Raw genomic sequence first — 22,936 nt, 5'->3', positions numbered from 1 at the left:
ACTTTTATTTCAAACATTAAATTACCCAATTAAATTAGAGACTAAGTTGTTACCAAAACTCTTACTTGCAAAATTAAATCTAGAAAATTTCGCGATTTTTTAAGCTCGCGAAATTTAATCTCGCGAAATTTAATCCAGTTAAAGTAGTTATACTAAATAACCTTGATACAACACAAGTCAAAAGATTAGTTTTTATAATTAACAAATTGACAAATGAAGAGTATATGTATAGACCGGACCCAGTGTATCGAACACTGTTTCAGCATTTCTTTTCAACAATAGTATGATAATTGATAAATGATAAAGTATATTACAGTAATGAAAAAAGTATCTAATACACTAACAGGAAGCTCTGAATAGTTCCATTTATACTGAGACGGAAAAATCGTCTGAAACGAGAAGTTTGTAAAATGTGATCTGTGGAGGAGATCCTATTTATAGAAAAATGAATGGAAAGTACACTCCTCCATAATGCTCATTTTGTAAATTGCTCGTCTCAGACAAATTAATCGTCTCAGTATAAATAGAAGAACTAATAAATAATACAGAAGTAGACTAAACAAAACCATTGTCAACTTCATTGTTAGTTTTAGATTGTCCTTCATATATACATGCATTCCATTTTTCATTGTATAATAAATTACCAGGGCAGGCAATGCACCCAGCTGTTCGACCCCATGAACAAGCAATATATTGCCTAGGGTTGTAAGGATCTGCTATATTCCCTGTAAAATCTCCTTTTCCAGCTTCAGGACATTTATTTGGGCATTGGAATGTAGTAGCTGGTTCCCATGGCTCCGTTATGATACAGTCATCTAGAAAGTGAGATAAATTTACCTTATTACACGAATATCACTAGTCATTTTATTAACACGAATTGAAAAATTTCGCGTTAATAAAAACCCTCTTAATTAAAACCAGCCGCTTTTTCCTTGAAAAAGCAGAAAAATTTGTGTTAATTTCAGATCGTGCAAATTTCAAGGCCGTTAAATACTTTCATTGTAATCTTTGTGTAATAAGGTATACAATATTAGGTTATAATTCTCGGAACTCTCTTTGCAATTGTTGGCATTGTATTTTTAGTGAGGGCGTTTTTTAAACTTTTGAGAATATAATACAACGCATCTTATTTATTAAGTTTTTAAAATCGATGCTACAACTCTAGATGGTTGTTATTTGAATTCTGATTTTGGAGAAATATTTTTATACCAATTTGGGAGAAAATGATATCAAAAGGCACTTTAAGAGAAATTGTTTATACCGAGTGCTGAAAAAAATTGTTTCGTACCTGTTTTCTTTGATAAACATTGATTGCATTTCTCACTGAACTCCAAACTCAATGGGAAAGCATGCTTGACAACTGGCTTTTCCACTTGAACACTGAACAAAATAAGTCGGTCTCGCTACACCAGTATGACCATATTGATAGTTGCCATCGATTTTGCCATGACATAATTTATCGGAGCATGGGACAGGTGGAGGCGTGGTACCGGTAATATTGGTAATTTTGAATGAGTATGCCACTAGAAAAGAAATTCGAAATTGTTGAGAATAATTGTAACTAGTCTTTTAAGAAGTTAGTCTAGCTTTGTTGTGCGTTGAAAATATTAAGGAACACATCTCAGTATACTTCTAAACGTAATCTCAGCAGCTGACGTTTAGTAGTTCTTGAATCTTCTGAAATCTTTAATAACCTAATCATGAAATACACATAGTATTCAGTAAATGAAAATCTTATTTAATTTATCCAAATTACATTAGGTAAAGTCTGTAACCTTAAGACTGGAACAGTAATAAAAATCAATTACACGTTTTTTTTATAAAAACAACCAAAACTTTTGAAGCTATGTATGTTCTTAGTTTTTTGAGTTTTATACCGAAAAATGTTCTTAAAATGTTCTTATTTTCACTATTTTCCGAGTATTTTTGTGCAATTTCCTGAGAAATTGGGTGTTTCAGAGTCCATAAAGCTTGTTCTTAACATTTTAGCCATCAAGTTTTTTTTCGTTTTTATACAGTTGGTTCTTATAGAAAAAAACGTGTAAGAGATGTTATCTGTTATTACCTCTTAAAAAATTGATCAACAACAATATCTTCATCTTTGAATACTTCCTTTGCAGTCTCCCTATTTTCAGTTTAACTTCTTTCCAATAGATGGAAACATCCAAAGAACTGGTTTTTATATACACGTTTATTACCTCTGGTTTTATAATTAAATTACATAAGTTGCAGCCCACATTCCTAGATTGCCCCTAATTAGGTTTTGTGGTACCTTAAATAACTTCCTGTGTATGTAAATTTCGCAATACATTAAAACCCTTGTATCTTGTTGATAATCAAACTATAATCCTTTCTGTCGTTGAATATATCCATGAATCTGGAAGGTTCAGTGGTGCGTTATTTTAGTCTACTACAACCATAGCTCTCTCCACGTCACGCCTCGTTTTACTTTTTCCTTTCCTCATATAGTTACCTCTGGCGATATAACTTAAGTTTCTAGCGGAGGGAGGGACTATTTTAATGTTTGGTAGTATTTTGTAGTATATGTTCGTAGTGTACCCTGTGTTTATGTTTCAATGAAGAAAAAAAAATATGTGTAGATAATTTGTCGATGATTTAGTTAACTGAATTGTATTGGTTATATTGAGGTCTTTCCGAAGCAAAAAGAGATATTATTTTTTCAATGATCTACCCCTGGACATTTCAGTTTTTCACCCCTGATCAAGCATTGAATTAAGTCACTTGACACTGAAATTAACCCCTGGTTTACAAAAAGACAATAAATGTTTTTTTTTTCAAAATCCCTTTCAAGACAGCCTTTAGCCTTTCAGGCAATATTTTTGTGTTAGAAAAATTAGCGGATAATAACAGAGCTAGTTTCTTCTTTACAAGAAGGGAAGAAATGGATTTAGCCAGTTTTTTTCCAGTTCAAGCCTCCATTACTCGAATCTCTCTAAAACTGATGGTACTTTATCCTTACTGACAATTTTGTGAAATACTATGAAGGAGTTAAATGTGTTTGAGATTTTCTCTGCATTGATTTGATGGTCAAGTTACAATGCCCAATGTCAACTGTATTTTTAAATCGAAAGTAAAGGCTTGGGGACACGAGAAATTTTTTTCGCGTTGGTGCAATGCAACATGCTCCATTCCACCAACCTGAAACGTTTTCTCGTGTCTCCACCCCATTTTCCTTTCTACCAATAAAAGTGAAATCGACAACACTTTAATAACATTTGTGTGTCTCTCACTTTTGTCCCAGGGTCAAAATCAGCGTGTCTTTTGGGTATTTCCATCACTTTTTTTCCATGAAACAAACAAAGAAACCATGGGACGTACTTTCTTTCTTGTGTTGGTGGGATGAAGCATGTTGCATTGCACCAACGCAAATAGAACTGCTCGTGTCCCCCAAGCCTTAAGAGGCTAATAGGGTCTCTTTAATAAGAGTTTGGAATGATTTTGGAAGAAAAACTTATCAATTAGGGACCAAAATAAACCTGTTTTTGTTCGTTCACTTTTGTAGATTGTTTGCTTGGTCTTTCGCAATAAATGATGATGGGATGATAAAAGCTTTTGGGGCTACAAGAAACTATATCGAACCACCATCTGGTCGATGATATTGCAGCAAACCTCTTAAGGTAATTCGGTAATTCACTTTAATTTGAATGTTTAATGGGCAATGGGACAACACAAAACATATGTTTTCATTTATGATAATTGTATGGCCTATCAACTGCCACCCACATGTATAATTGCTCAAGGAAGTAATTATTTTAGAGCCATCGTAATGAGAGGGCGCTGGCTGCCTTTCATTATTTTTGAATCGTTTTAATATAAGATGATTGCAGATTCATGCAAAAACAATATATTATTGCCTTTTTCTATGCCCTCGTATTCTACACCCCTGCCTCACACCCGGTGGAACTTTTTCCCACAGTAGGGATAAAAATTTATTTTGAAATCTGGGGTTCTACCTTCACTCAATGTTTGTTGTCACCACCAGATACTCTTTGTTAGAATAAACTTTCGAAAACAATAGCAGCAATACTTTTTGCGATATTCACTTTTTTTGGACCTACCCCGGTGGAGGTCCTATAAATTAACCTTTGTCCGTTCGTTCGTCTGTTCGTTCGTTCGTTATTAGCTTTCCTCATAATTGGCTCGTTAGTTTTTTCTAATTTTTTGCACAAAGATGCATAACTATAAACCCTCGAATGTGACGGAGCCCGATTTTCAAAAAAAAAAAATTGGGGCAAATTTGGGCCAAAAAACGGCTAAAAAACGGGTTTTTTGGACTTAGTGAAAAATTAGGTCGTTAATTTTTTCTGATTTTTTGCAGGAAAGTAAGGTAAAATAGGTAAAATACGGTTCAAGCAGATTTTTGCAAAAAATTTTGTTGGCTCAAAAAACGCATGTTTATCTATAAGAATCACTATTAAATAAGCATACATCAATGTTCTTAGTCAAATTACTCAGTTTTTTTATGAGATTTTTGCTCAGGAGGGCTTACTGTTAAAGAATATGTGTGTTTCGACATGAAATTTTGGTTGCTTGGCGTGTTTTTATAGATTAACTGGCCAAATTCGATATTTTTTTATAAGCACATTATCAATTACTTAGGTATTAGCTTTTCTCGAGATTGGCTCTTTCATTCTTTATTATTTTTTGCACAAAGATGCATAACTATAAACCCTCGAATGTGACGGAGCTCGATTTTTGGAAAACAATTCGGGGTAAATTTCAGCTAAAAAACGGCCAAAAAAAGGGTATTTTGGACTTGCATTAAAGTAGGTAAAAGATGGCTCAAGCTGATTTTTGTAAAGAAAGAATTTTTCAGCTCAAAAAACGCATATTTATCTATAAGAATCACTATTAATAAGCATACATCAATGTTCTTAAAATTGCTGAATTTTTTGATGAGATGTTTTTTTTGCTCTCGAAGTCTTGAAAATGAAAGAATATTTCAAGAGCATGAAATTTTGGTTTCTAAACGTGTTTTTTTATAAGAAACAAACGACTAATTTTAATAGATCGTCACTATTTATTTTCTGAATTATTGTTTAATAATTGTTTATAATTGATATCGCGGATATCAATTATATATGTGTTAAATGCATAACCAGGTAGGTCCATAAAAGTATCCCTTGTTTTGCTTGGAAGAGCTCCATCCAGTCCTTCGGGCTTTATAAATCTATGGTGCAGATTGGCCAGCAAAACTGCCAAGGATAACTGTTATTCTCGACTTATAAACGATCCAAATATTAAAAGTAAGAAATACTGGTCTACCCTTAAGCATATCCTGAGCGCACGTAAGACTCCTAACAATTGGGCTATTTTAGAAATAGTCTGTACCCCCTATGTTGAGGAGGGGTGACGTCCAGCGTGGTCTGGAAAATAAAAAATCCAGGTTGGTCTGGTTTTCTTGAGGGATAAAATCCAGGGTGGTCAGTAAAATCGGGTTGAAAATCCAGGGTGGTCAGTATAACGAGGTCGAAAATCCAGGGTGGTCCAAAGAAATGGGGAAAAAATCCAAGGGGGTCCTGAAAAATTGGAAAAAAATCCAGCGGAGGGTCACCTTTTTAAAAAAAGATCTCCTCAACATAGGGGATAAAATTCTTTTATGGAATAGCCTATTTCTCACTGATTCTAGATTAGATCATCTTGAGTTTGATGAAGAAAAAATTGAGTCATTACATTATCAAACTCTTTCTGGATCGTTGCTTTCTCTGATATGCTATTTTCTTGATGGTAGATATCAGAGAGTTGTACTAAATGGGAAAGCATCTGAGTGGAAGTGGAAGTCTTTTGTTCTTCTTAATTTACATCGCTGATCTCCCAATTAACCTAGAATCCAAACCTAAGATTGTTGCAGATGATACCTTCTTATTTTCCCTTGTGATTGATCAATTTTTGAACCGCCATCTTTGTTTTGACTATTAGAAATTCCTTAACAGGTGGGCTCTAAATGCAAGATGTCTTTTAACCCTGACCCATCTAAACAAGCTATGGAAGTGTACTTTTCCTGCAGATTCACTCCTGCTAATGCCCCAGTAATCTCTTTTAATAACACTAACATCGCGGCCAGTGAGCACCAGAAACAACTTGGTCTAACCTTAGATTCAAAACCTTCTTTCGATCGCCATTTGGTTTCCTTGCCCCCCCTTTTGAGCGGATATCCAACCAGGGGTTGGGCATATTTTTAACAATGGATATCCAGGGGGGTCTTTACTAATAAAGTAGGATATCCAGGGGGTTCAATACTTCGAAAAATCAATATCCTCAACAGTGGGGGGGAAATTATTTTCTGGAAAAGTCCAATCTATTCAATACAACCCCTGTTTAGCTATCACAGGCTGCTTTAGTGGAACGTCTAAGGAAAACACCCCTGTCTCACAGCCCTGGTGGAACTTTTTTTCCTCAGTGGGGATAAAAACTTCTATTGAAATCCCAACGGGGATAGAAATTCTATTGTTCCAAGGTTAAAAAATCCAGTTGGGATGGGTTTGGAGTGCAATTTTTAAACATTGAATTTCGATTGGGGATGAAATTTCAGGGATGAAATTTCAATTTTTTATTTTCCCACCGGGGACAAAATTTTTGCCAAATTTTCCAGGAGGGCTGGGGTCCCAGTGGGTCTGTGACACAGGGGTGTAGGAAAAAATATATTCTGAACTTGGCCTTGAGAGCCTTGCAGACAGGTGTTTTGCTAGAAGAATGATATTCTTCCATAAAATTATAAATAACCAAGCTCCGTCTTACTGACGTAGTTACTTACGCCAGTTAACATAAGAACAAGAAATCCTATTTATCCTCTTGCTATACGAAAACTGACCGTTTTCGAAACTCTTTCTTCCCTTACTGCATATCTCAGTGGAATATTCTGGACGGTGATATAAGAAATCTATCTTTGATTAAAACTTTCAAAAAAGCAATGTTTGAATTTTTGAGGCCCAAACAATCTCATGTGTTTGATGTTCCGGATAATCAGGGTGTGGTTTTTCTCATTCTACGGGTGGGTGGGCTTCAGTCATCTCAACGCGCATAACTTTAGGCATGGTTTTCTTGACACGCTGGACCCCTTTTGCAGTTGTAGGACTAACTCAGTTGAAAATACTCAGCATTTTCTTCTGCACTGCTCTACATATTCCCATGCGAGACATTCTCTGTTCGACAAGCTTCAAGCCTTAGGTATCGTTTTCTTCAACCATTTAGTCCTTCTAATTTCTGTCGGCTTCTATTATATGGTGATGGAAGCTTAACTTCAATTTTAAACCGATCAATTCCCATCAATTCTTATTTTTGTCATCGATTATATTCATGAAACCAGAGGTGCTTTGTTCTAGTCTTGACTCAACAATCAATAGCTCCCTACATTATTTTTCTTATCATTATTATTTTTGTTTCTTTTAACATAGTCTCGTATCTCTGGCGATATAATTTTAGTTCCTAGTAGGGGGTAGACAGGAGATCCGTCGTGTGTTTTTTTATAATTTGATGTACACAAGACGGGTTCGAGCTGTGAGTCCAATATTGGACTCACATTTTTTACAGTGGAAAATTCGAATTTAGCGTTGTCCTCACTTACTAAAATAAAAACCAAATTTCGAAAGTTGTGCTTTCTCTAAGAAAGTGTGACCAGTAAAAGAATAACAAAATTTGATTGGCTATGTTTTCAACCGTTATTAGGATCTGAGAAATTCAAACTCTCAACCCGTACCATGCTATACATTTCGCTATCAGTTTATCAAAGAAGAAATCATAGCATGGATTCCCAGGCTAAGTAGGGGAGGGACTATTATATCTATGTTAGTATTATTATGTAGTATATGTTCGTTAGTGCACTTGTGATCTTTTCAAATAAAGAAAAAAAATCCCAATTGGAATGGAAATTATATTGTTCCAAGGCCAAATCCAGTAGGCTGAATTTCTAGGGTATATTTTTCCCACCGGAGACGAAATTTTTACCATTTTTAACATTCCAGTGGTGCTGGGGACCCGTGGTGCTGGGGACCCAGCGGGTCTATGACACAGGGGCGTTTTTCTTAACGAGTGTTTGTTAAACTTTACCAACCCAACCCCTGCAAGCAAGCTTTCAAAATTTATTTGTTTTAAAATCATCAAAATGTATATTTAAGAAATAATATTAAAAATAAGTTAGCTTACAATCAATAAAAAATTCATTTGAAAAATTAAAAAAGTACTAAAAAATAATTTAAAAAAATCTAAAAGATTCAGCTTTTTTTCAAATATCTATAAAAAGGGGCCAATAGTTTAACGTACATGAACTTCACTTTTGCTTGCTAGACACAATTTTAAAAAACTGATTAACAAAAATTCGTGGTGCAAAGTTTAATTTTGTTGATTGTGAAGCTGAACTTTTGAAAAATTTAAAATTAACTCACTAAAAATGTTTATCTTTTTTTTTAATTATCTAAAATATGTTTATCGTCAAAATTTTTGTTTTTAAATTTTTCTTCAGTCATCCAATTAATTTCTTCAATAATCTTCTTTTTTCGGTTTGTCTCATTTGTAAGTGTAGATGGTTTAGAGTACAGTACTTTGATGAATTACCAGCCACCTTTCGTACCACCGTAGCCTCCACCGTAACCGTAGCCTCCACCTTGCATACCAGCTAGAGAAGAGAGATAAATTCAGTTAAATTATGTCCTCTGACATTACATCACGGATCCAACAGTTCATTGGTTGTAAGTGACGTAAAATCAGTCAATACGTCACTTGCAACCAATCAGCTGCTGGGTCCGTGGAAGACATTGCAAAGGTACATATCATGAATACAATAGTATCAGGTAGATGAAGTGTCAGATGATTAGGACCAGGGTGTTTCTTACTAAGGGACCACTATAAAGTATTTCAGCTAGTCAAAGGGGTTTCCTTTGTTTTAAAGAATGCCCCTCAGAGAATAAATTTTACTAATTTCACAAATATATTTCTCAGGTACTAGAAATTGATTTTTGTGCTTAAGCATAGCTTTGTATTTTACAATGTAATGTCAAAACCTCATGAATTTTTACAATTATAATTTCTTAGTTGTTTAACTCAGGCGTTTTGATATACATCATTATAATAGCTTAAAATTTGTCAAGTTTAGCATGTAACTAGACCCACCTCGCTCACATAAGAACCCACTGAAACCTGTTGGGCATTGACATTTGAAGCTACCGAAGCGATCAGCTACGTATAATCCACCATTCTTACATGGGTTAGGATAGCATGGTTTCTTGTTACTCTTTTTCTCACAATGCCGACCGTAAAAGCTCGGCTTGCATGTACAAGTATACGTAAACGTAGTCGATTTACAAATTCCGCCGTTTTTACAGGGTTTGTTAACGCATCGGTTCATTGAGCCTCCGGCTAAGGATAGTAAATAAGATTCTAATATTTAGAGAAAATTTTTATTTTAAGTACTACAAAATTGCTGCTCCGGTGTTTTCATTGTATATTAGATTTCGCTAATTTAGATTTTAATTGTTCTAGTAATGTGTCTCTGGTGAAATTTGGTTTGTTTTGTCTTTTAGGGTTTTCGGTTGTTAAAATTCATTGGTCGTTTGATTGTTGTCGTAAGATGCGGGTAAACTTTTAGTGTTTTCTGAAATTTGATTAGCTTCTTCAGAGATAAAGAAATTTATAATTTTGAGCTGTACTCTTTCGAGAGTGACATTGCAGAATACAAGTGCAACAAGGAGTTGTAGTGTCATAAGGTCTTGGTCTTGCCATTTTCTCATTTTTGGGGTAATTCATGTATTTTATACATAACTAATGTATTCAGTATTATACAATATATGCAATGGTATCTTCCATGGAAAAAAAATTAATGTAACGTAGCACCAAATAAACGCCACGGCTACCCAAACTTCTTTTAATTTTTTTTATAAGTGTATCCTTTGTTAAAGTGCGGAACTCATTGGATGATGGCACTAATATGGTAGGAGAGAACGAAATTCATTTAAAGCTCACCAGTTTGGCAATGATTTCCAGTGAATCCGTTTCGACAAAAGCATCGATAGTTTGAACCAGCTCGTAAACAGTATCCATTGTTTTTACACGGTTTACTAGCACAAGGGTTGTGCTTCAAACTGTGTTGGCAATTACGCCCATAGAATCCTGACTTGCATTGACACCTAAATAAGGAGAATAGCGATTTATACATTATTATTAGAATATCAAATAACACTTTCCTTAGTGAGCTATCTTTTTTTGAAACACCTTAGCTCAATTCAAAGATTCAACTCGTTTATCTAAACAATTTTGCATTGACTAATCAATCAGAATCTAATTTAATGTCTTATGATTTAAATATATTTACCTGTAATAACCAACAAAGTCGATACATTTTGCACCATTTTTACAAGGTTTGATGGAGCAGATACTAGTGAGAAAATTCTCACATCTTGGCCCGTAGCATCCTACTGGGCATTTGCATTTGATCCCGGACGGGGTATTCATACAAGTTCCTCCATTCATACAAATATTGGGTTTGCATGTACCTTGTCCACCATTTTCACATCGTTTTCCAGTGAATCCCTTCTTACATCTGCAAACAAAACCATTGATCTTGTCTTGGCAGGTTCCTCCATTCAAGCAAGAGTTTGCTTTGCAATCATTGATGTTCACTTGGCATCGTTTTCCAGTGAATCCCTTCTTACATCTGCAAACAAAACCATTGATTTTGTCTTGGCAAGTTCCTCCATTCAAGCAAGAGTTTGCTTTGCAATCATTGATGTTCACTTGGCATCGTTTTCCAGTGAATCCCTTCTTACATCTGCAAACAAAACCATTGATTTTGTCTTGACAAGTTCCTCCATTCAAGCAAGAGTTCTTTCTACAATCATTGATGTTCACTTGGCATCTTTTTCCAGTGAATCCCTTCTTACATCTGCAAACAAAACCATTGATTTTGTCTTGACAAGTTCCTCCATTCAGGCAAGAGTTCTTTCTACAATCATTGATGTTCACTTGGCATCGTTTTCCAGTGAATCCCTTCTTACATCTGCAACAAAAACCATTGATTTTGTCTTGACAAGTTCCTCCATTCAAGCAAGAGTTCTTTCTACAATCATTGATGTTCACTTGGCATCGTTTCCAGTGAATCCCTTCTTACATCTGCAAACAAAACCATTGATTTTGTCTTGACAAGTTCCTCCATTCAAGCAAGAGTTCTTTCTACAATCATTGATGTTCACTTGGCATCGTTTTCCAGTGAATCCCTTCTTACATCTGCAAACAAAACCATTGATTTTGTCTTGACAAGTTCCTCCATTCAAGCAAGAGTTCTTTCTACAATCATTGATGTTCACTTGGCATTGTTTTCCAGTGAATCCCTTCTTACATCTGCAAACAAAACCATTAATTTTGTCTTGACAAGTTCCTCCATTAAGGCAAGAGTTCTTTCTACAATCATTGATGTTCACTTGGCATCGTTTTCCAGTGAATCCCTTCTTACATCTGCAAACAAAACCATTGATTTTGTCTTGACAAGTTCCTCCATTCAAGCAAGAGTTCTTTCTACAATCATTGATGTTCACTTTGCATCGTTTTCCAGTAAATCCCTTCTTACATCTGCAAACAAAACCATTTATTTTGTCTTGACAAGTTCCTCCATTCAGGCAAGAGTTCTTTCTACAATCATTGATGTTCACTTGGCATCGTTTTCCAGTGAATCCCTTCTTACATCTGCAAACAAAACCATTGATTTTGTCTTGACAAGTTCCTCCATTCAAGCAAGAGTTCTTTCTACAATCATTGATGTTCACTTGGCATCGTTTTCCAGTGAATCCCTTCTTACATCTGCAAACAAAACCATTGATTTTGTCTTGACAAGTTCCTCCATTCAAGCAAGAGTTCTTTCTACAATCATTGATGTTCACTTGGCATCGTTTTCCAGTGAATCCCTTCTTACATCTACAAACAAAACCATTGATTTTGTCTTGACAAATTCCTCCATTCAGGCAAGAGTTCTTTCTACAATCATTGATGTTCACTTGGCATCGTTTTCCAGTGAAACCCTTCTTACATCTGCAAACAAAACCATTGATTTTGTCTTGACAAGTTCCTCCATTCAAGCAAGAGTTCTTTCTACAATCATTGATGTTCACCTGGCATCGTTTTCCAGTGAATCCCTTCTTACATCTGCAAACAAAACCATTGATTTTGTCTTGGCAAGTTCCTCCATTCAAGCAAGAGTTTGGTTTGCAATCATTGATGTTCTTTTCGCATCGTTTTCCAGTGAATCCCTTCTTACATCTGCAAACAAAACCATTGATTTTGTCTTGACAGGTTCCGCCATTTAAGCAAGAGTTTGGTTTGCAATCATTGATGTTCTTCTCGCATTGCTTGCCATTAAAGCCAGGTCTACATCTGCATTCAAAACCATTGACCCTGTCTCTACAGGTGGCGCCATTTTTGCAAGGGTCTGATTGGCATTCGTTGATATCAGTTTGACATTCCTTTCCAGAATATCCAGGCAGACATTGGCATTGAAAGTCGTTGATCAAGTCTTTGCATGTGGCTCCGTTCTTGCATGGTTCTGGTTTGCATTCGTCGTTATTGATTTGACATCTCTTTCCGGAGAAGCCATCTTTGCACTCGCATTCGAAGTCGTTGATTTTATCAGTACAGGTTGCGCCATTTTTGCATGGTTCAGGTTTGCATTCGTTGACGTTAATTTGACATCTTTTGCCAGAGTATCCATCTTGGCACTTGCATGTGAAATCGTCGACGCCATCTGTGCAGCTTCCCCCGTTCATGCAAGGGTTTGGATTGCAATCATCTTTGTTATTTTGACAACGTTTTCCAATGTAGCCAGGTAGACAGGCGCATTCGAAGTCGTTGATTTTGTCTGTACAGGTTCCACCGTTTTGACAAGGCTGGGGTTCGCATTCGTCGTCGTTGATTTGGCAGCGTTTTCCGGAGTATCCTTCGACACATTGACATGTGAAATCGTTGACGCCATCTGTGCAAGTTCCGCCGTTTTGACAAGGTTGAGGTTCGCATTCGTTGTCGTTAATTTGACATCTTTTTCCAGAGTATCCTTCGACGCATTGGCATGTGAAGTCGTTAACTCCATCTGTACAAGTTCCACCGTTCTCGCAAGGCTGTGGAGAACAGTCATCGTCGTTGGTTTGACATTGTTTGCCAGAGTATCCTTCGACACACGTGCATGTGTAATCGTTAACTCCATCCACGCATGTTGCGCCATTCTTGCAAGGTTCTGATAGACATTCGTCGATGTTTTCGCTGCAATCTTTGCCAGTGAAGCCGTCAGCACATTGACATTGGTAGTCGTTGATTTTGTCAGTACACGTACCACCGTTCTTGCAAGGTTGTGGAGCACACTCGTCGATGTTTACACTGCAATCTTTGCCAGTGAAGCCATCTCTACATTCACATTCGAAGTCATTGATTTTGTCTTTACAGGTGGCGCCATTTTTGCAAGGGTCTGATTGGCATTCGTTGATATCAGTTTGACATTCTTTTCCAGAATATCCAGGCAGACATTGGCATTGAAAGTCGTTGATCAAGTCTTTGCATGTGGCTCCGTTCTTGCATGGTTCTGGTTTGCATTCGTCGTTATTGATTTGACATCTCTTTCCGGAGAAGCCATCTTTGCACTCGCATTCGAAGTCGTTGATTTTATCAGTACAGGTTGCGCCATTTTTGCATGGTTCAGGTTTGCATTCGTTGACGTTAATTTGACATCTTTTGCCAGAGTATCCATCTTGGCACTTGCATGTGAAATCGTTGACGCCATCTGTGCAGCTTCCTCCGTTCATGCAAGGGTTTGGATCGCAATCATCTTTGTTATTTTGACAACGTTTTCCAATGTAGCCAGGGAGACAGGCGCATTCGAAGTCGTTGATTTTGTCTGTACAGGTTCCACCGTTTTGACAAGGCTGGGGTTCGCATTCGTCGTCGTTGATTTGGCAGCGTTTTCCGGAGTATCCTTCGACACATTGACATGTGAAATCGTTGACGCCATCTGTGCAAGTTCCGCCGTTTTGACAAGGTTGAGGTTCGCATTCGTTGTCGTTAATTTGACATCTTTTTCCAGAGTATCCTTCGACGCATTGGCATGTGAAGTCGTTAACTCCATCTGTACAAGTTCCACCGTTCTCGCAAGGCTGTGGAGAACAGTCATCGTCGTTGGTTTGACATTGTTTGCCAGAGTATCCTTCGACACACGTGCATGTGTAATCGTTAACTCCATCCACGCATGTTGCGCCATTCTTGCAAGGTTCTGATAGACATTCGTCGATGTTTTCGCTGCAATCTTTGCCAGTGAAGCCGTCAGCACATTGACATTGGTAGTCGTTGATTTTGTCAGTACACGTACCACCGTTCTTGCAAGGTTGTGGAGCACACTCGTCGATGTTTACACTGCAATCTTTGCCAGTGAAGCCATCTCTACATTCACATTCGAAGTCATTGATTTTGTCTTTACAGGTGGCGCCATTTTTGCAAGGGTCTGATTGGCATTCGTTGATATCAGTTTGACATTCTTTTCCAGAATATCCAGGCAGACATTGGCATTGAAAGTCGTTGATCAAGTCTTTGCATGTGGCTCCGTTCTTGCATGGTTCTGGTTTGCATTCGTCGTTATTGATTTGACATCTCTTTCCGGAGAAGCCATCTTTGCACTCGCATTCGAAGTCGTTGATTTTATCAGTACAGGTTGCGCCATTTTTGCATGGTTCAGGTTTGCATTCGTTGACGTTAATTTGACATCTTTTGCCAGAGTATCCATCTTGGCACTTGCATGTGAAATCGTTGACGCCATCTGTGCAGCTTCCTCCGTTCATGCAAGGGTTTGGATCGCAATCATCTTTGTTATTTTGACAACGTTTTCCAATGTAGCCAGGGAGACAGGCGCATTCGAAGTCGTTGATTTTGTCTGTACAGGTTCCACCGTTTTGACAAGGCTGGGGTTCGCATTCGTCGTCGTTGATTTGGCAGCGTTTTCCGGAGTATCCTTCGACACATTGACATGTGAAATCGTTGACGCCATCTGTGCAAGTTCCGCCGTTTTGACAAGGTTGAGGTTCGCATTCGTTGTCGTTAATTTGACATCTTTTTCCAGAGTATCCTTCGACGCATTGGCATGTGAAGTCGTTAACTCCATCTGTACAAGTTCCACCGTTCTCGCAAGGCTGTGGAGAACAGTCATCGTCGTTGGTTTGACATTGTTTGCCAGAGTATCCTTCGACACACGTGCATGTGTAATCGTTAACTCCATCCACGCATGTTGCGCCATTCTTGCAAGGTTCTGATAGACATTCGTCGATGTTTTCGCTGCAATCTTTGCCAGTGAAGCCGTCAGCACATTGACATTGGTAGTCGTTGATTTTGTCAGTACACGTACCACCGTTCTTGCAAGGTTGTGGAGCACACTCGTCGATGTTTACACTGCAATCTTTGCCAGTGAAGCCATCTCTACATTCACATTCGAAGTCATTGATTTTGTCTTTACAGGTGGCGCCATTTTTGCAAGGGTCTGATTGGCATTCGTTGATATCAGTTTGACATTCTTTTCCAGAATATCCAGGCAGACATTGGCATTGAAAGTCGTTGATCAAGTCTTTGCATGTGGCTCCGTTCTTGCATGGTTCTGGTTTGCATTCGTCGTTATTGATTTGACATCTCTTTCCGGAGAAGCCATCTTTGCACTCGCATTCGAAGTCGTTGATTTTATCAGTACAGGTTGCGCCATTTTTGCATGGTTCAGGTTTGCATTCGTTGACGTTAATTTGACATCTTTTGCCAGAGTATCCATCTTGGCACTTGCATGTGAAATCGTTGACGCCATCTGTGCAGCTTCCTCCGTTCATGCAAGGGTTTGGATCGCAATCATCTTTGTTATTTTGACAACGTTTTCCAATGTAGCCAGGGAGACAGGCGCATTCGAAGTCGTTGATTTTGTCTGTACAGGTTCCACCGTTTTGACAAGGCTGGGGTTCGCATTCGTCGTCGTTGATTTGGCAGCGTTTTCCGGAGTATCCTTCGACACATTGACATGTGAAATCGTTGACGCCATCTGTGCAAGTTCCGCCGTTTTGACAAGGTTGAGGTTCGCATTCGTTGTCGTTAATTTGACATCTTTTTCCAGAGTATCCTTCGACGCATTGGCATGTGAAGTCGTTAACTCCATCTGTACAAGTTCCACCGTTCTCGCAAGGCTGTGGAGAACAGTCATCGTCGTTGGTTTGACATTGTTTGCCAGAGTATCCTTCGACACACGTGCATGTGTAATCGTTAACTCCATCCACGCATGTTGCGCCATTCTTGCAAGGTTCTGATAGACATTCGTCGATGTTTTCGCTGCAATCTTTGCCAGTGAAGCCGTCAGCACATTGACATTGGTAGTCGTTGATTTTGTCAGTACACGTACCACCGTTCTTGCAAGGTTGTGGAGCACACTCGTCGATGTTTACACTGCAATCTTTGCCAGTGAAGCCATCTCTACATTCACATTCGAAGTCATTGATTTTGTCTTTACAGGTGGCGCCATTTTTGCAAGGGTCTGATTGGCATTCGTTGATATCAGTTTGACATTCTTTTCCAGAATATCCAGGCAGACATTGGCATTGAAAGTCGTTGATCAAGTCTTTGCATGTGGCTCCGTTCTTGCATGGTTCTGGTTTGCATTCGTCGTTATTGATTTGACATCTCTTTCCGGAGAAGCCATCTTTGCACTCGCATTCGAAGTCGTTGATTTTATCAGTACAGGTTGCGCCATTTTTGCATGGTTCAGGTTTGCATTCGTTGACGTTAATTTGACATCTTTTGCCAGAGTATCCATCTTGGCACTTGCATGTGAAATCGTTGACGCCATCTGTGCAGCTTCCTCCGTTCATGCAAGGGTTTGGATCGCAATCATCTTTGTTATTTTGACAACGTTTTCCAATGTAGCCAGGGAGACAGGCGCATTCGAAGTCGTTGATTTTGTCTGTACAGGTTCCACCGTTTTGACAAGGCTGGGGTTCGCATTCGTCGTCGTTGATTTGGCAGCGTTTTCCGGAGTATCCTTCGACACATTGACATGTGAAATCGTTGACGCCATCTGTGCAAGTTCCGCCGTTTTGACAAGGTTGAGGTTCGCATTCGTTGTCGTTAATTTGACATCTTTTTCCAGAGTATCCTTCGACGCATTGGCATGTGAAGTCGTTAACTCCATCTGTACAAGTTCCACCGTTCTCGCAAGGCTGTGGAGAACAGTCATCGTCGTTGGTTTGACATTGTTTGCCAGAGTATCCTTCGACACACGTGCATGTGTAATCGTTAACTCCATCCACGCATGTTGCGCCATTCTTGCAAGGTTCTGATAGACATTCGTCGATGTTTTCGCTGCAATCTTTGCCAGTGAAGCCGTCAGCACATTGACATTGGTAGTCGTTGATTTTGTCAGTACACGTACCACCGTTCTTGCAAGGTTGTGGAGCACACTCGTCGATGTTTACACTGCAATCTTTGCCAGTGAAGCCATCTCTACATTCACATTCGAAGTCATTGATTTTGTCTTTACAGGTGGCGCCATTTTTGCAAGGGTCTGATTGGCATTCGTTGATATCAGTTTGACATTCTTTTCCAGAATATCCAGGCAGACATTGGCATTGAAAGTCGTTGATCAAGTCTTTGCATGTGGCTCCGTTCTTGCATGGTTCTGGTTTGCATTCGTCGTTATTGATTTGACATCTCTTTCCGGAGAAGCCATCTTTGCACTCGCATTCGAAGTCGTTGATTTTATCAGTACAGGTTGCGCCATTTTTGCATGGTTCAGGTTTGCATTCGTTGACGTTAATTTGACATCTTTTGCCAGAGTATCCATCTTGGCACTTGCATGTGAAATCGTTGACGCCATCTGTGCAGCTTCCTCCGTTCATGCAAGGGTTTGGATCGCAATCATCTTTGTTATTTTGACAACGTTTTCCAATGTAGCCAGGGAGACAGGCGCATTCGAAGTCGTTGATTTTGTCTGTACAGGTTCCACCGTTTTGACAAGGCTGGGGTTCGCATTCGTCGTCGTTGATTTGGCAGCGTTTTCCGGAGTATCCTTCGACACATTGACATGTGAAATCGTTGACGCCATCTGTGCAAGTTCCGCCGTTTTGACAAGGTTGAGGTTCGCATTCGTTGTCGTTAATTTGACATCTTTTTCCAGAGTATCCTTCGACGCATTGGCATGTGAAGTCGTTAACTCCATCTGTACAAGTTCCACCGTTCTCGCAAGGCTGTGGAGAACAGTCATCGTCGTTGGTTTGACATTGTTTGCCAGAGTATCCTTCGACACACGTGCATGTGTAATCGTTAACTCCATCCACGCATGTTGCGCCATTCTTGCAAGGTTCTGATAGACATTCGTCGATGTTTTCGCTGCAATCTTTGCCAGTGAAGCCGTCAGCACATTGACATTGGTAGTCGTTGATTTTGTCAGTACACGTACCACCGTTCTTGCAAGGTTGTGGAGCACACTCGTCGATGTTTACACTGCAATCTTTGCCAGTGAAGCCATCTCTACATTCACATTCGAAGTCATTGATTTTGTCTTTACAGGTGGCGCCATTTTTGCAAGGTCTGATTGGCATTCGTTGATATCAGTTTGACATTCTTTTCCAGAATATCCAGGCAGACATTGGCATTGAAAGTCGTTGATCAAGTCTTTGCATGTGGCTCCGTTCTTGCATGGTTCTGGTTTGCATTCGTCGTTATTGATTTGACATCTCTTTCCGGAGAAGCCATCTTTGCACTCGCATTCGAAGTCGTTGATTTTATCAGTACAGGTTGCGCCATTTTTGCATGGTTCAGCTTTGCATTCGTTGACGTTAATTTGACATCTTTTGCCAGAGTATCCATCTTGGCACTTGCATGTGAAATCGTTGACGCCATCTGTGCAGCTTCCTCCGTTCATGCAAGGGTTTGGATCGCAATCATCTTTGTTATTTTGACAACGTTTTCCAATGTAGCCAGGGAGACAGGCGCATTCGAAGTCGTTGATTTTGTCTGTACAGGTTCCACCGTTTTGACAAGGCTGGGGTTCGCATTCGTCGTCGTTGATTTGGCAGCGTTTTCCGGAGTATCCTTCGACACATTGACATGTGAAATCGTTGACGCCATCTGTGCAAGTTCCGCCGTTTTGACAAGGTTGAGGTTCGCACTCGTTGTCGTTAATTTGACATCTTTTTCCAGAGTATCCTTCGACGCATTGGCATGTGAAGTCGTTAACTCCATCTGTACAAGTTCCACCGTTCTCGCAAGGCTGTGGAGAACAGTCATCGTCGTTGGTTTGACATTGTTTGCCAGAGTATCCTTCGACGCACGTGCATGTGTAATCGTTAACTCCATCCACGCATGTTGCGCCATTCTTGCAAGGTTCTGATAGACATTCGTCGATGTTTTCGCTGCAATCTTTGCCAGTGAAGCCGTCAGCACATTGACATTGGTAGTCGTTGATTTTGTCAGTACACGTACCACCGTTCTTGCAAGGTTGTGGAGCACACTCGTCGATGTTTACACTGCAATCTTTGCCAGTGAAGCCATTGCTGCATTCACATTTGTAAGCATTCACCAGATCAATGCAAGTAGCACCGTTTTTGCAAGAATACTCATTGCAATCATTAATGTTGTTGCTACAATCTTTGGCGTTGTATCCTGGTTTACAGATGCACTTGTAGTCATTAAGAAGTGGTTGACAAGTGGCACCATTCTTGCAGGGCCCGGACTGGCATTTGTTGATTCTCTTCGCGCAGAAGGTTCCAGTGAATCCAGCTTTGCAGACACATTTGTAACCACCGTGGATATTCATACATTGTGCTTCATTCTTGCATAGATCTTCCTCGCACTTTTCAATCTTTCGTTCACATAATTTTCCATCGTATCCATTGGCACATAGACATTCTTCCACACCATTCTTTGTGACGCAAAAGCCACCATGTTTACAATCCAAACCATACTTGCAGATGGACACTGTATGAAAAAATGGAACGATTTTGATATAAATCGGGGATTTCAGCTAGAGTGCCACTATGGCACTTTTGCAAGATATAACTTTCATGGGTTTACCTTCTGGTTTTAATTCGGGTTTGTGAAATTATAATTTAATCGTAGAAATTTAGCGAGACTAATTTTAGCGTATATTAGCGAGCCAGGAAAATCTTGATTTTTTTTGGATTTAATTTAGCGAATCACGATTTCAAAAAATTTCGCGTGGATAAATTTTAGCGAATACTCGTATTAGATTATTGATTGAATTCGTTTTCTAGTATTTTTTTGCACTGAAACCCTTTCTATTGATAAAAATGTATCAAGGCAATATAACCAAAAAATTTTGCGTGGATAAATTTTAGCGACCTAGCGATTCGGCGTGTTTTAACAAGATTTATTTTAGCGAAAACAGGGAAAACTAGCTAAAACGCTAAAATTAGTCACGCTAAAATTTCTACGATTAAAGTATCTCGCTGAATAAAGTTTGATTTGATTAAATTAGAATCAAAAAAAAAAAAAAAGTGTACTTTTCGGCTAAAAAACTTTCTCGAATTTCTCGTGTAATTTCTTACTTGGCAGAAACTTTCGCAAAATAGGGCAGAAATCGCGAAAATCGCAAAAGTTTCTGCCCTTAAAGTACACCAAAATAAAACAATAAAAGGTAATGTGCGTGCATTAGATCCAAAGGGTAAAAAGTCATTACCCAAGCCGATACCGTACGAACTATACGAATGGGGTTGAAAAACGAAAAACTCTAATATGAGGTTAACGATATTTGAATTGAGAAATTAATTATAATTAGGTTCAATTTATGATATTCATGACGTAATGTTTTCTAAGGAAATACCCCCTCTTTAGCCAGTAGTGGCAAATTTGAACAAGACAAAAGTATAAAATTTGCTAGGGCTACTGGCAAAAACCGGGGTCTTTCCGTAGAAAACATTACGTCATGAATATCATGAATAATTAATAACTGGAGTAGACTAGTAGTATTTACTCGGAATTTTTGCAAAAAGAGAGTTGTCCCTATGTGTCGGAGTGTAAGAAAAATATCCAGAATCAATTTACTTGATCGAGTAAGTACCAAAAAGGAAGTTTAGAAATTTCGAGATAGACGATGTGGAAAAAGTACTCAAACTAAATTGCACTCAAGATGAATACCGTACCTCCTTCCCAAGCGTTGACAGCAGCAAGGAGCACCACCAAATATGGTAAAATCTCTGACATCCGTGGAAACATCATCTTCAATCTGTAAGGAAAAGAGATTCGATCCATCAAAGGAAATGAAGCATTCTTAAAGTTTGACGATGCCCACAAGCGAAAATCCATTTCAAAAGACACAGATTGGAAACTGTCAAAACCATTGGCTACATCTAACTGAAAGAAGAGTATTTCTAGTTACGCCAACCCGACTGGCACGCAACGTTGCTTTAACATTCATCTAACATTATTCGAACGTTAGGAACGTTATATGGACGTTGTTTTGACGTTGTGTGCCGTCTGGGAACTTACCTTTCAAGTCACGTCAACTACCCATCACTATGCTGCACCAAACGGGTGCCTCAGTATAAAAAGAGTCCTATCTTCCCTATATGCTGTAAGCCTTGGAATACTAATCTTGGCGGCCGCTAAAGATATGTCGCTGGAATTCAAAAAATTGAGCCTAACAATGACTACAGTTCGACGAAACAATGGATTCGTCTTTCATACGAAATTTGGAACAAAAACCAGCTCGATGTAAATCATTTATTCTACTGAAATACCCTGATAGTGATAAGTAGTGAGAAAGACCAAAAGTCAACCTTATTAGAAATCACTTTAAAGCTTTAGTGAACTTGACCCTAGGACTTGATAAAAGTTACCCCGACCAACGACACATGCCCATACCCCATGTTGTCTGAGTGCCTCCCCCTGGGCTCCCCTAGCTTCAAGTCCTTCGTGCATTGTAGATGTAGTGGTTGAAATTTGAACCTATAGAGTGTACCTAAAATGGTTTGATGTGAAGTAAGATTCTTACCTTTGATCTTTGATCAAATTGAGATGTGATGCATCCAACAGTAAAATAAAAGCTTCTTTCTTTGATTTCGAAGTTAATATGATGAGGGTGTTGTCATCCCGGAGTATTTATATCAATCCAACACCCCAATTAAGACAAAGAAAAGGGAAAATGAAAAAAGATATCTCTAAAGCAAGGAAATTGAAATTATTTATTTAATCTTTTTATATTTTTTTTTTTACGTATTATGCAAGAAGCAGGACATGAAAATCTTTAATAGTTTGAAATGATTGTTTCTGTTTCTAAAACTTATTTTCTTTATATTGATTTAGTAGGATCCTCTAGAGGGATATGATTTTGTCCACTTCCTCGTATATGATAGATTGGAGATGGATTACTAAAAAAGTCAAATTTTCTGTTTAGCTTTGGATGTGCCAATTTTCAATAGTTTAGAAATTGAAGATGTAAGCATATCAAGAATTTTCCATTTAGACACCCCTGTCTCACAGCCCCGGTGGAACTTTTTCCCACAGTGGGGATAAAAGTTTCTATTGAAATCCTAATGGGGTTGGAAATTCTTTTCTTCTAAGGTTAGAAAACCCAGTGGGGATGGTTTTGGAGTGCAATTTTCAAACATTGAAATCCGAATGGGGATGAATTTAAAGTGGATTTCCCAGTGGGGCTGAAATTCCAGGGTGTTTTTCCCAGCGGGGACGAAATTTTTGCCAAATTTTCCAGTGGGTCTGTGACACAGGGGTGTATTTAGAATTCTTTATGATTTAAGCACAATTTAATAGGTAATGAGAAGTAGGTCCAGTGAAGACCGAATTGGGGTGGTCTCTAACCTTAAGACCCGGGGGGGGCACTCGATCTGAAATCGACCATACGTTCGGCCCAAAATTAGGCTTCTAAAATCGGACCCTTACAGTGCAGTGAATTTCCATGAAA

General features: G+C 38.7%; 3 protein-coding genes and 1 long non-coding RNA gene across 4 annotated transcripts in view; 1 reads left to right on the top strand and 3 right to left on the bottom strand.

Moving 5' to 3' along the window:
* Positions 1-361: 361 nt before the first annotated feature.
* On the bottom strand, positions 362-2,226 carry LOC136802021 (uncharacterized). The gene is made up of 3 exons (XR_010845942.1): positions 2,066-2,226; positions 1,289-1,523; positions 362-815 (listed from the first exon to the last, which is right to left on the bottom strand). It is a non-coding gene; the product is annotated as an uncharacterized lncRNA (long non-coding RNA).
* Positions 2,227-3,530: 1,304 nt separating this feature from the next.
* Positions 3,531-22,936, top strand: part of LOC136802013 (myosin-J heavy chain-like) — a 30,147-nt gene continuing 10,741 nt past the window's right edge. The window contains exon 1 of the mRNA XM_067058714.1: positions 3,531-3,638. The gene's annotated coding sequence lies outside the window, so the exon portion shown is untranslated. The remainder of the gene's footprint in view (positions 3,639-22,936) is intronic.
* Positions 8,568-11,051, bottom strand: LOC136802016 (fibropellin-1-like). Its single transcript, XM_067058717.1, has 5 exons — positions 10,975-11,051; positions 10,325-10,780; positions 9,976-10,139; positions 9,127-9,372; positions 8,568-8,632 (listed from the first exon to the last, which is right to left on the bottom strand). The coding sequence occupies exons 1-5, from the start codon at positions 11,049-11,051 to the stop codon at positions 8,568-8,570; spliced, it is 1,008 nt and encodes a 335-aa protein (XP_066914818.1).
* LOC136802012 (protein eyes shut homolog) lies at positions 11,017-22,120 on the bottom strand. Its single transcript, XM_067058712.1, is given in 4 exon segments — positions 11,017-18,586; positions 18,589-19,974; positions 21,159-21,241; positions 22,010-22,120. Coding segments are annotated over 3 exon segments (8,964 nt in total). The 5' UTR covers positions 21,235-21,241; positions 22,010-22,120; the 3' UTR covers positions 11,017-11,084.

Source organism: Clytia hemisphaerica, unplaced genomic scaffold (assembly GCF_902728285.1).
Source record: "Clytia hemisphaerica strain Z4C2 unplaced genomic scaffold, Clytia hemisphaerica genome assembly, whole genome shotgun sequence".
Taxonomy (NCBI): Eukaryota; Metazoa; Cnidaria; class Hydrozoa; order Leptothecata; family Clytiidae; genus Clytia; species Clytia hemisphaerica.
The sequence above is the reverse complement of the archived record's forward strand: the minus strand, read 5'-3'. Positions and strand labels throughout refer to the sequence as shown.